This window comes from Miscanthus floridulus, chromosome 10, assembly GCF_019320115.1.
Source record: "Miscanthus floridulus cultivar M001 chromosome 10, ASM1932011v1, whole genome shotgun sequence".
NCBI lineage: Eukaryota > Viridiplantae > Streptophyta > Magnoliopsida > Poales > Poaceae > Miscanthus > Miscanthus floridulus.
The window spans coordinates 82763539-82777924 of NC_089589.1; the positions used below are offsets into that span (position 1 = coordinate 82763539).

Sequence of the window (14386 nt, forward strand, 5' to 3'; positions counted from 1 at the left end):
TCAAACCATAAGGCTTATAACTTTGAAAATTTAACACAAGGTAGGTAAGTAAGTTATCTACAGCTTTGTTATTATAAAGCTCCATAGAAAAAGTCATTATCATTATGAAATTATTACCGCAACAGAAACTATACATGCAGCCATCTAGTTGAATTATAAAGCAATAATTAACTAGCTGCTTATAACCAATTACTTCTAAGCCTAACTAATAGTACCAACCCACGAAAAAAATAGCGCGCTATTTTGCCGCTATAGCGCCCCAGATAGCTTGCCGCGATGATATTGCTCTTTGTTGCGCTATTGCCGCTACTGCGCGCTATCGCGCCGCTATTTCCGCTATAGCGTCGTAGCCCGCTAAATAGCCGCTATTCGTGTTTCACTGGCTGACCCAAAAAAATTGGCCTAGTCAAATATAGCCCACTAAGGGCCCGATTCAGTGAAACAAACATGAGCCAAGTGCTGGAAGCCTGGAACCCTAGTCATTCCTCACCAAACCACTCGACCCGACCTCCTGGTGACGGCGACCGCTAGGCGACGGGCGTAGCTTGGGCGACGTCGGGGGCCAGGGCGACTTTGGGGGCCAGGGCGACGGCGGGAGCCTGGGCAATGGCGGTAGGCTGGGCGGCGGTGGTGGCTGCACATCGTGATGACTGAGCCAAGCGAAACCTTTCAAAGTCTCGATGATGGCAGTGCGCCAACACTGGGTAATTTCTTCTCCCCTGTTCTTGTTCCCTGTTCTTTGGTTATTGAGATGCATATGCTAGATCTAGATTAGATAGGATTATAGGAATCCAATCACCCAAATCAGATTCTCTCCTATTCTTCAAAACTTGCGGCTTGCTTACTTGCACGGTTGCTTGCTTTTGGTACTTAGGTCCTGAAAACTTGCTTTTGGCACGTCGACGCGAGGCATGCCTACACTTGCTTGCTTGCACGGTTGCTTGTGGCATGAAAACCATCAGAGTAAAAATCATAACAAAGCCGGTTGCTTGCTTGCTTGCTTTTGGTACTTAGGTCCTTAGGTCCTGCTTGCTTCCAATTATTCTGCAATCATAAGTTAGGTACTTAGGTCCTGCTTGCTTGCTTTCTTGCTTGAATCTTAAATTCTTAATTCCAATTATTTATTTATTCTGATTCTGAATGATAGCATTTGGTTGCTTGCTTGCACGGTTTGCCAATGCTAGGTCTAATTAGATCTTAGGTTTTTTATATATGAAATTATGAATATGATGTTAAAAACTAAAATTTGTTACTGTAAGTCTGTAACACTTGTTAGCTACTGAATTTTTGTTATCTACTGAATTTTTGTTAGCTACTGAAACTAAATTTTTGTTAGCTACTGTACTTGTTAACAAACACTGTAACAAACACTTGTTAGCTACTAAATTTTTGCACCATACATTTTGCTACTGTATGTTTGCCATTCTCATATGGTTGTCCACTTTTGTAGGCTTATCTAGCACTGAATCCACAGGAAACCTATCTAATGAAGCATCTGACCCAGCTTGGAAGCACTGCACAATGCCAGATGTGAACAAGAAAGGTTCTCTCAAGTGCAACTACTGTGACAACATTTATCATGGTGGAATAACTAGAATCAAGTACCACCTTGCTAAAGTTCCTAAATGTGGTGTTGCAAAGTGTACAAAAGTTTCATCTGATGTGATAAAAGAAATGGTTAACTTGTTGACAAAGAAGACGGATAACAAGCAAAGGATGGGTAAGGAGAAAGAAGAGGATAGAGCTATAGTTGATTTGAGCCATTCTGAAGGAGAGGAACACAGTGATGCAGAAGGCAATTCAGTTATTGTGTTGAAGAAGGTGACTAGCAAAGGTGCTTCTTTAGGTCCTATTGATAAGTTCTGTAAACTAACACCAGAAGAAATAGTGGCTACAAGGAAGGGCAACTCTGTTCTTGCTGAGAAGGTTCAATCCAAGTTGTCAACTGAAAAAAGGGAAGAGAAGAGGGACAGAGCATGTGAGTACATCTGTCAGTTTTTTTATGAAGCCAGCATCCCACACAACACTATTACACTTCCTAGCTTTGATCTAATGCTTGAGGCTATTGGAGACTTTGGCAGGAACTTGAGAGGGCCAACTCCATATGAGACGAGTGGGAAATTCTTGCAAAAAAGGAAGAGGAAAGTGCAGGAGTTACTGAAGTCTCACCAAGAGTCTTGGGAGCTAAATGGATGCTCAGTTATGATAGATGCTTGGACAGATAAGAGAGGTAGAGGTGTGATGAACTTGGTAGTTCACAGTGCATATGGTGTTTGTTTTCTTGATTCAGTGGATTGCTCAGCTATGAAGAAAGATGGCAGATACATTTTTGAGTTGGTTGATAAATGTATTGAGGAAATAGGGGTGCAAAATGTAGTTCAAGTTGTGACTGACAATGCAAGACCAAATGAGGCAGCAGCTAGTTTGTTGAAAGCAAAGTACCCCTCTATTTTCTAGAATGGTTGTGCAGCCCATACCATTGATCTAATGCTGGAAGATATAGGAAAGATGCCAAAAGTTGCAGCAACAGTTAGCAAAGCAAAGTGCTTGACTGTTTTTCTGTATGCCCATACTAGAGTTTTGGACCTAATGAGGAAGTATCTTTCTAGAGATTTGGTGAGGTGTGGTGTTATGAGGTTTGCTACAGCTTATCTCAACTTGAAGAGCTTGCTAGAAATCAAGAAGCAATTGTAGAGGCTTTTTAGGGAAGATGAGCTCAATGAACTAGGCTACCTAAAGAGTGTCAAAGGGAAGAAAGCAAACAAGGTTGTCAAGTCTAAAACTTTCTGGAAAGATGTTGAGACTACTATTAATTACTTTGAGCCATTAGCTACTATCTTGAGGAGAATGGACAGTGATGTGCCAGCAATAGGGTTCTTATATGGGTATCTACTAGAGGCTAAGAATGAAATCTCTAAGAGGTTCAACAATGACAGGAAAAAGTTTGAGGAAGTTTTTCACTTCATTGACAAAAGGTGGGACAGTAAGCTGAAGACACCTTTACATAGGGCTGGTTACTACCTGAACCCTTTCTACTATTATCAAAACAAGGTGGCTATAGAGGAGAATGAATCATTTAGAGATGGTGTAATAACTTGCATTACAAAGCTTGTTCCAAATGAAGACACTCAAGACAAGATTATTGAAGAGCTTCAAAAGTTTCAAGATGCTGAAGGATCCTTTGGGAAAGACATTGCTAAAAGGCAGTGCAAAAATATTAATTTTGATCTAGGTATGAAAAATTGTCATCTAGCACAATCAGCTTTTCACTTTTTAGCTAAGTGGTGTCTCAATCATGTCCTCTGTTTTTCACTTTTTTAGCTAAGTGGTGGCTCAATCATGGAAGTAGTGCACCAAACCTCAGGAAGTTAGCTGCTAGAATTCTAAGTTTGACTTGTAGTTCATTAGCTTGTGAGAGATGCTAGAGTTCCTTTGAACAAGTATGAATCTAATTTCATTACATTATTTCTGCAATCCCTTCTTCAGTCCTCTTATTGAAATAATAAAAATATAAAATCAAACCTATGCAGGTCCACACAAAGAGACGCAACCGGCTGCTTCATGATAGAATGAGGGATCTTGTGTTTGTCAAGTTCAACTCAAAACTGAGGCAAAAGAAGGACAAAAAGGACAGAGATCCCCTTGAGAAACCTGTTCTTGATGCTTTAGAAGATGAAGACAATGAGTGGATCACTGGCATTGAGCCAATAGAAGTAGATCCAGAGCAGGAAGGAGAAACTGCAACATCATCACATGGAGTTACAGCTGCACCTCAAGGACAAGAAAGAAGGAAGGCAGGTACCTAGACTAGGAAGAGAAAGAGGTTGATCCCTACCACTACCACTATTGAGGATGATGATTTATCTGCTTCATCTTTTGATGGAGAGAATGCCAATGATGGCATTGATTCTAGTTCTGATTCTAAGACTTAATGAGCCGATGTGTTTTGTGAGTTGTGGCTTTTGTCTTTTAAAAACTGTGCGGATGTTAAGTACTTAAGTGTGCCGTTTGCTCTTATCTTATGACTTATCATGGGAATATGTTATCAATTTATCATGGATGTTATGACTTTATCACTTTGTGAGTTATTATTATTATGATTATGAACTTATGATTATCATGGAAATATGTTTAGTGTTTAGTTGTTTGCTTGTTTGGCTATTGTCTGAATGTATTTAAATAGCACGCTATAGCGCCGCTATAGCGTGCTAAGCTATCTGGCGCTATGTCATATAGCTGCCGCTATAGCGTGGGTATAGCGGTGCTATAGCGGCGTAATAGCAGCGCATAGCGACCAGGACAGGCTGCCGCTAATTTCTATAGCTCGCCATTTAAAACGTGGGCACCAACAGATCATATGCATCATAACAATCATAGAAAACATCATGGTTATGCCTAACTAATTTATTTATATTCATTTATCTATTTTCCTTATATAATAAGGTGATTTAAAGGATAAATATTTTTAGTGCTCAATAAATTCTAATAAAATTTCAGTAGCTTGAATATGACCCTAATAGTCTACTGTACAAATTTCATGCCATTTGGATAAGTATACCTACTTCTACAAAAATGACAAGTTACATATGCTTATTTTAGCTAAAATAGTTTAGCATAGTAAAAAGTGTCATGCAATAGATTTAATATTTTTCTTACTTTCCTCCTAGCACAAGACTACTGTATAAAAATTTGCATGATCATATGTTATGAATTTTTACACCATTTAATATCACTAGAAACAAGCAATTAATTAGGATTAAATATGAAGACCATATTTCAACTATGCCTACTATAGGTTTAGTATTTTTCCTAGCTAGAGAATGTCAATACAAGACTAGAAAAATTAGAATCAAAATTTTACCACCTTCCTAGCTCAAGTTATGCAATTTACAAGATAAAAACTATTTTAAAAGCACTTATCTTGCTCAATTTAATTCTCCTAGAAAAATATACTAAAAATTAGATTTCATATTTTTATCAAATAGTACACTTCAAGAGGAATCCAACAAAATTTGGTTCACCCCATTTGGATACTCCTAGCTCAAGATATAATTTTTGAAAGTTTTCTACAAAATATGTGAAAACAAATAAAGCAAATCAAATTCACTCAGGGTCTGCTGCTAGGTACACTCGGTCCATACACCCCGCTGTGACTGACATGTGGGCCCCGAAAGTCAATCGACCCCACACGTCAGTGAGACCGAGGTAGGGTGGTGCTTTGACCGGTGAGAACTCATCGTCGGCGAGGTCACCAGCGACGAGGTCACCACTGAGGTGTTCCCCTCCTCGTTCTGCACCTAGTGAGCTAAGTAGGTGAACCCTGATGGTGGTTGGCTATGGCGGTGGCGCTAATGGCAGACGGTGGTGGCGCTGTGATCGTGCACCGATCGTTTCTGGCCACAGCAAGCTCTGATGAGCACGACTACAGCTTCTTAGTGACGTAGCGATGATCTAGGGTTAAGTTGGGGCTTTGGTGGAGCGGCGACGAAGCTTGGCCGCATGCGTGGTGGCTTGGTGGTGCGAGCGCAATGGCAGCACGACAATGATCTGCTCCAACGAGGCCAGCATCAGCCTTAGGCTCTTGCCTTGAGTTAGACCTAGCTCTAACCTAACCCTAACTAGAGGAACACGTGAGCGAGATGGCTCGGTGGAGCATGGCCACTTTGAGCACAAGCTCGGCGGTGCTCCGGTGATGGTGAGGCGACATCGAACTTGAACTACGGCTATACCTGGGCTTGAACGGTGATGCTAGAGGGTCGGCAAGGTGGAGTGAGGCATGGTGGAGCTGTGTGTGTGAGCTATCGAAGAATGGCCTGGCGGTGGTGGTGCGTGAGATCAGCAAAGGTCGGCGACAATGGAGCGGTGCATTGTAGCTTTGCTCGGGCATGGTGAGGGCGAGAGAGAGGCAGATCGAGGCAAGTGAGAGCGAGTGAGGAGGGAGGGCGCGTCATTGCCATTTTGCTACCCATGTTGGCCAGACCGGTGGGACCATCGCTAGCGGGCAGCCACCACATGGCACGTGCAGCCAAAGCATGGTCGGCCACGATGCGCGTGTGGCGTCGGTTCAGACACCACTGAACCTGACTGATGAAGCATGTTCAAGCGATCAGTCCTCCTAATCCATGGTGAATCAGTGCAAACTTCGTTAATAGAATTTGTAGAGCCATGTGAGTACTACAACTTTGCTTTAAGGAGCATGGTCTAATTTGAGCTAGTTTTCAAAGTACAATGCTCCAAAGTAGGCTACTTTGAAACCGAAATCGGCATTCGGGACTTAGCAAAATTTCCAAGTCTAGAAACAACATTTCATTGCTACTAAGGAGCTGTTTTTGACTATGTTAGACACTTATTCAGCTCATGACCCTTAAATAAAGTTTGTTACCCTTGATGTGAAATACAACTTTTATTTAGGTCACACAGCCCTGCAAACACTTTAAGCTATTGTTCAACTTTGGTCAAACTAGCATCATAAAAATGGCATTACAAAGTAAACCAACACTTAGAAGCAAAATTGGCTTAAGTCATGAATACAAACATTGTTCCAAATATCATTCTAGACATGTCTAAGGTATTTTGGTGACCTCACAACCATCTCATGCATTAGTCACATATGATCACAAGCATAATAAGTATATGAGCAACATCACATGCAATAAAAGAGAAGGTAAATGAAATGAAACTTCATATGAATGCTTGGATGATGCTTGTGCTCATGAATGCTTGGATGATGCTTGTGCTCATGAAATGCAAATGCCAAATGCAATGCTTAACACTGGGGGTTACAGCCCCTCCCCCTTATAGAAATCTCATCCCAAGATTTGCAAGACCTACCATTCTTCATAAAAAGCGGGATAGACTTCACGCAAATAATCCTCCCATTCCCAAGTGGCATCTTGTTCACTATGGTTATTCCATACCACCTTATAGAACTTAATGACCTTGCTCTAGGTTATCTTTCCATTTCTTCTAGCACTCGGATTGGTTTCTCTTCATAAGACAAATCCGATTGGAGCTTAATATTGGTGGGTGCAATAGCTTCATGAGGTATGCGGAGGCATCTTTTTAACTGAGAAACATGGAAGACATTGAATATAGTACTCATCTCTGGAGGAAGTTGTAACTTGTAGGTGACATTTCCCTTCCATTCAATAATCTAGTATGGCCCTACATATCTAGGCACAAGATTCCTTTTTACTCTAAATCTCTGCACTCCCTTCATGGGCAAAACTTTTAAGTACACATAGTCTCCCACTTTAAAGGTTAGTGGTCTTATCCTTTTATCAGCATAACTCTTTTGTCTTGATTGAGCTACTTTCATGTGCTGTTGGATAACACATACTTGTTCTTCAGCTTCTGTGACAAAATCTATGCCATAGTACCTCCTTTCTCTGGGCTCAATCCAATTCAAAGGAGTTCGACATTTGTGACCATACAAGGCCTCAAAAGGAGCCATTTTGATGCTCTCTTGATAATTGTTGTTGCTGGAAAACTCGGCTAAAGGTAGCCACTTTTCCCATGAACCCTTGGAGGATATAACACAAGCTCTCAACATATCTTCTAAGATCTGGTTCACTCACTTGGTCTGTCCCAAAGTTTATGGATAATATGCTGAACTTCTGATTAGTTTAGTTCCCAAGGCCTTGTGCAAGTGTTCCCAGAAGCGAGCTATAAACTGTGGTCCCTGATATGAGATTATGGTCCTTGGTACTCCATGTAGTCTCATGATCTGAGAAACATACAACTCAGTGTACTTCCCCGCATGATACACCGTGTTAACTGGTATAAAATGCACTGACTTGGTAAGGCAATCGATAATGACCCATATAGAATCATGACCTTGTTGTGTCAGCGAGAGGCCTGTAATAAAGTCTATACTTATTTTATCCCATTTCTCGCCTAGAATAGGTAACGACTAAAGTCATCTAGCAGATTTCAAATGAATGGTCTTGGCTCTACTGCAATTATCACACCTAGCGACATAGGTGGTGATTTCCTTGTTCATCTTGGTCCACTAAAAATGGTTTTTCAAATCTTGATACATTTTGCTACTACCCGGATGGATAGACAACTTGGATGACTAAGCTTCATCTAAAATTTGATTTCTAAGTTTTCGGTCTTTTGGTACCACAAGTTGGTCCGCAAACCATAGCACACCTCTTTCATCTAACCTAAAATGTTTGGTTTCTTGTTCCTTCATTTTTCTCTTGATGTGAAACACACCTACATCTATCTTCTATAGTTCGATGATTTTGCTCTCAAGTTAACAACTGAAGGTGATATTGTGTAGCACAACAAGATGTAACAAATTAAATACATCTTCCAACAAGGCTTCTAAGGTGTTACAATGAGATTTCCGACTAAGTGCATCTGCTACAACATTGGCTTTTCCTAGATGGTAGTGCACTTCCAAATTATAGTCCTTGATCAGCTCTAACCATCGATGTTGCCTCATGTTCAGCTCAGGTTCAGTGAAGATATATTTGAGACTTTTGTGAATAGTGTATACATGAGATATATTTCCCAGCAAGTAATGTCTCCATATCTTCAAAGCATGGACAACTGCGGCAAGCTCCAAATCATGTGTAGGATAGTTAACTTCATGCTTTCACAATTGTCGAGTAGCATAGGCAATAACTCTTCCTTCTTGCATGAGCACACACCCCAAACCTATACTCAATGCATCACAGAACACATCGAAAGGCTTTTCAATGTTGGGTTGTGCTAAAACCAGAGCTGTAGTTAACAAGGTCCTTAGGGTGTGAAAAGCAGCTTCACACTCAGACGTCCAATTAAACTTCTCATCCTTCTAGAGTAGTCTGGTCATGGGCTTAGCTATCTTGGAGAAATCCGAAATGAAACGATGATAGTAGCATGCTAGCACTAGAAAACTCTAAACTTCATGAACCAAAGTTGGGGCATTCCAATCCATGACCTCTTGTACTTTATATGGGTCTACAAAAAGTCCATCTTCAGATAAGATGTGACCCAAGAAAGGTACTTTCTTCAACCAGAATTCACATTTGCTAAATTTGTCATATAATTTATGCTCCCTCAATCTAGATAAGATGATTCTTAGATGCTCTGCATGATCTGCCTCATTCTCTGAGTAAATCAAGATATCATCGATAAACACGACCATGAACTTGTCGAGTTCGGGCATGAATACCGAATTCATCAAATACATGAAGTAGGCAGGAGCATTTCTCAGTCCAAAAGACATGACCAAATACTCATACAAGCTATACCTAGTGGAGAAAGTTGTCTTAGGTATATCCTCTAGCCTGATCTTAATATGATCATATCCAGATCTTAAGTCAATCTTAGAGAATACCTTTCCTTTTGCTAGTTGATCGAACAAAATATCGATATGAGGCAAAGGATACTTGTTCTTAATGGTCACAACATTAAGCAGCCTATAATCCACACACATCCATAAGGATTTGTCCTTCTTTATAAATAAAGCTAGACATCCCCATGGAGACAAACTAGGTCAAATGAGACCTTTGCCCAACAGTTCCTGTAGCTGAATTTTAACTTTGGCTAACTCATTTGGTGGCATCCTATAGGGTCTTCTCAAGATAGGTGTTGTACCTAGCACTAACTCAATCTTAAATTGTACATCCCTATCAGGCGGTAAACCTGACAACTCATCTACAAATACATCAGGAAATTCATAGACTACTAGAATATTGCATAGGGTAGTGGCTTGAATAGCACAAGACAAGTTTTGAAGATCAAAACTCTAGGGAAGTGGTACTAGAAAAGCATTACTCCCCTTTGGTTCTCTCAACATAATTGTTCTAGTGGTAGTGTAAATGAGGACCCCATGACCCCTCATCAAATTCATGCCCAAAATCACATCTATTGCTAGTCCAGGCAATATTATAATATCCCTAGTGTAGTTCCTCTCTTGTATAGAGATCGACACATCTCTCACTAATTGATTAGTAGAAATAGTGGCCCTAGCTAAACTTATACTATAACCACCCTTGTCTACCTCAATTATTGTCTGATCATGCTTAGATGCAAATGTTTGGCTCATAAATGAATGAGAAGCTCTAGAATCAAATAAAATAATGGCGGGATGTTTGTTAACAAGAAATATACCAGCGGTAACAACTTCTCCTACATGGATTTCTTCTATAGCTATGTAATGCATGTATCTAGGACGTGCCTTAGGATTGGTCTATTTCTGATTACCCTGGTTTTGATTGCTATTCTTCTTGGGATGGGGACACTCCTTGGCCCAATGACCCAACTAATTACAGTTGAAGCATGGTTGGTTGTTCATTGGTCCAACTGAGCTTCTCTAGCCTGCATTGCCCTTAGGTATGGCAATGGTCAATGCCCTATGAAATGTCTTCTAGGGGCGATTAGCCTGAGCTTTTGGCTGAGGAGGCCTATACTTAGGCGCTGGTGGACAAAATTGTGGCCTAGCCGCCATTAGAGCTCTAGCCTGAGATGATCCTAAGGCACCTGCCTCAGCTGCTCTTTTGTGGCCCCTTGCTACTGTGTGCAAGTTGTTCTAGTTCTCCTAGGTTAAGGCATCACTAACAAACTCATTATAGGTGGTACATCTTGAGTTGGCCATAGTCTTCATTAGCTTAGTGATGAGGCCTCTCTTGAAATTTTCTATTTTCTTCTCCTCTATGTTAACAAACTCTGGGGCATATCTGGAAAGATTATTGAGGCATGCATATACTCAGTAAGGGTTTTGGTCCCTTGAGTAAGCCTCATGAACTCGATGTCTTTCATGCACATTAGCCCTGGGAGAATGTGATGTCCCCTAAAGGCTAACTTGAACTATTCCCATGTGACCTGTGCATTTGTAGGTAGAAAAGACATGAAATGGGTCCGCCATATCCCTACCGGTTCCTATAGTGATGGGATGCATATTCGACCTTTCAGATGCTCAGTAACCCTAAACAAACAGAACTTCTGCTCTATCGTGTTAAGCCACTCATCCGCCTAGAGTGGTTCTTCGGCCTCTTTGAAGATAGGGGGCTTAGTATCTTGGAAGTCTTTGAACGAGCTATACTGATTTGGTTCAGGCCCTTGATGTTGCTGGTGGGCCTGAGTGGTGTTTTGTGTAATGAGGAGCAGTGTCTCTTCCAAAGCTCTCTGATTTCCTAGAAATTGTGTGAAGAACTCATTTGCAGAAGGTGACAGTGGTGGTGGTAAATCACCATCATTGTCACTCTGGCTAGCGCCTGCCCTTGCATAGGTGCGAGTAATCTACAAAATTGTAACCATAAGTGATTATTGGTTGATGTCAGGAGATTGCAGATGAATTGTGTAATCATGCCAACTGAAATTACTGGAGAGAATCTTAAATTCATGCAATAAAACAGAGGCATAATAATTCATTCTCACAACATAACATCACCAATTTGATCACTTATCATACTCGCAATGCGTTAACATGCATATCAAATTTCACCAGTAAAACAAAACTAGAATTTCATCAAAGTTTAACCCCATCATAGATTAACATGCAAAGTACCAATATTATACCAAAGTTACATCATGAGTACTGAAGTTCAAACTACAAGTCCATTACATAAATAGCAAGGATACAACTAGCACTTCAAACTAGTCACTAAATGGCTCTACTCTTCAACGTGCTCGCTGTTGAGGTTGGAGATAGCATCATCCCCGTGCTGCTAACATATCTGACTCATCGCCTCAAAAGCCACTACTTGGGCAGCTTCCCAAGGAGTTTTCCCTTCAGAATCTGCCTTCCACTCCTGCCATAGGGGTGCTTGGGTACGAGCATGTATGGTTAGCAGCACCTCATACCATGGCTGTCCCTCTAGGTATTCCTCATTCCAGAAATAGTGGGGTGGTTCGGTATATCCCGCATAATGTAGGACCCTCCAAAGCAGCGTAGGGGTACCAAACATTTCTAGGAAAGTCTCAGTCCCAGCTGATGCCGCCATCTGTTCTAACAAAATGGTGCAACTCTTGTGAGAACAACGTTATAATAGAAAAGAGTTACTTAACCGAATAAGAAACTTAAAAGGGGAGGAACAATGCAAGCGTGTAATGAATGATTGATCATGATGCATGTACGTTTCGTACGTCCTCACAAACTTAGGAAAATTAAACTTCTAACGACATACACAGTGGCATACATGCATTCTCTTATATATAACATAGCTAGTTGGGCTATACGTTTTGCTGTTAGTGTACCTGCACAAGAATTTCATTTTAGCCCAACCCCACAAGTATATATGTAGAAATAAAAATCTAGGCGCTAGGTTGCAAGCTAAATACTTCCATATATATACCCATATATATACTTTTGTGTCAAAGCTACCCAAAAGTAAATACTATACATATAAATATGCATATACAGCCATATCAAAGCTAACCCACAATTAAATACCTCCGTATATATATGAGACATATATACTTTAGTATCAAAGCTAACTCTCACCATTAGACCGCACGCTCACATCTTGCAGTCATGCCACTCATCATTTTACCTTAGGCGTAGAGGCAATTGATCCATATATTACCACTCAAGTGAATGGCATCCATACAATAGTACGCCGTATGGACGGCAAAAATAAAAAAAACCCCAAGTTAGTACTTAATTAGCCACCTGAAATCCTTAACTGAGCATAAAGGAAGTGATCACTAGCACACTTTAGATTCAAACTTTAGGTTTAAACACCTATATATATCCGTTGCCAAAACTAGTTTTGGAAAAACAAAAACCTTTGTTTTAAATACACGTGGCAATTAAAGTTGAATCTTGCATGGTAGGACAGAAGCAGCTCTTACAGTAGCCATGATACATCGTATTATCTACAATAATGGAAATAAACCCTGAGTATGAGAAGGTACTCAGCTAGACTTACCCATCATAAACCAAAAATAAAGTGACTCCAAGGATTATGCAAGGATGTATCAGTGTGCTAGCTTGACAATATTTTACATAAAAAGCTTACCAATTCAAGTATATAGTTATAATTCGGTCATCAAGTTAATTATAGCTATTCATCTCTAGATTAGCAACTAACCTGTGCCAAACATGTGGTTTATCCTTTAGTAGCATAACAACAATAACCATAGCCGGTGTAGTAATTCCATGTTCTTCATAATCATCATTCCATAATACACTTACTATGATGTTGGAGCTAGCCAAGTTTCTCACTGTCTTGGAGAGATGGTGATTTGAATCGATTTCAACCAGCTAGAAATTTATTCCTAACATAAACCCTAGTAGACCAGATCAACGATCACCTTAGGTCACCTTTGGTACAACTCAGGTCCATATTTCGTGGGTTCGACCAGTGCCGCACAATCAGGGACAACTAGCTACCAGGACGTTCAGGCCTGGCCCACCCTTGGGCTCACGTTTGGCTCCCCACATATCCTTACTACCATCCATAGTCTACACTTTTATAGAATGGGGCCTAGCCTGAGTTGAGCTACTCAGCTTCGTGGTCGAAATGAGTTATCTAGCTAGCTAAGTGAGAGGCATGCGTTCAATCTTAACAGAAGTGCCAACAACGGTATGGTCCTTAACCGGCATAGACGGAATCACATGAGTCAACCTACACATAGACTCTACTCGACCTCCAGTTACATTACCCCATGGTTTTGTTTCATGATAGCAAATATAACCAACTATGCTTTGGTATCCACCTATATCTCATAGATGGTAGGAAATCACCCAACTTCTATAGGTCTAAGCATGGCTAAGCATATATTCGATCCTAGACCTACACAGGGTTAAAGTATATTTATCTGGACAAGGTAGTTCTATGCATCAAGTGTTTCCAATTCAACTCTCATAACCTAATGCATCAAACATAAAAGACTCAAGTGATATTTTGTAAAACATGGGAGACTTAAAATGCTCTGGGGCTTGCCTTTGATAAAAGAAGTTGGCCTTTGGTCTAGGCACTCGGGTAAGTCTTCAAGAGTTTTCTCCTCTCATTCTAGAGCTACAGCCTGAGGTGCCTCCTGTTGTTCCTCTGGCTCTTCTTCGAACTCCAACATAGTTATCCCTTCGGACGATCCTATATGCAAGAGCACGGAATAAGATATCATGAATGCATATATAATGACAAGTAGCATAGGATATAGTGTGATGAAATACATCCTCCTAAGTGTGCTCAATAGCATTGCATTAAGGTGATAACAAGATAAATTTTCTTTTACTGAGTAGGTATATATCTCTTCTCTAGTAAGTAAACAAATTCTCATCTAAGCAATTTTCTGGATAACAAAATAGCTGCCACTTGTTTTGACCATAACTGAAGTTATACACATCTAAATAATATGGTTGTGGACTTTCTAGAAATCTTATGAAATTGTCTACAACTTTATTTTAATCATCTTAAGGCGATTCAGTAGTTATCTAGGCCAAACA

At 40.4% G+C, this 14386-nt stretch overlaps 2 protein-coding genes across 2 annotated transcripts; both read left to right on the plus strand.

Moving 5' to 3' along the window:
* Positions 1-1521: 1521 nt before the first annotated feature.
* Positions 1522-2457, plus strand: LOC136488961 (uncharacterized). Its single transcript, XM_066485727.1, has one exon. It carries the CDS (start codon positions 1522-1524, stop codon positions 2455-2457), a length of 936 nt encoding a protein of 311 aa, XP_066341824.1.
* A 390-nt stretch (positions 2458-2847) lies between these two features.
* LOC136488962 (uncharacterized) lies at positions 2848-3806 on the plus strand. The gene is made up of 3 exons (XM_066485728.1): positions 2848-3232; positions 3322-3374; positions 3531-3806. Exons 1-3 carry the CDS (start codon positions 2848-2850, stop codon positions 3804-3806), a joined length of 714 nt encoding a protein of 237 aa, XP_066341825.1.
* The last annotated feature ends 10580 nt before the right edge of the window (positions 3807-14386 follow it).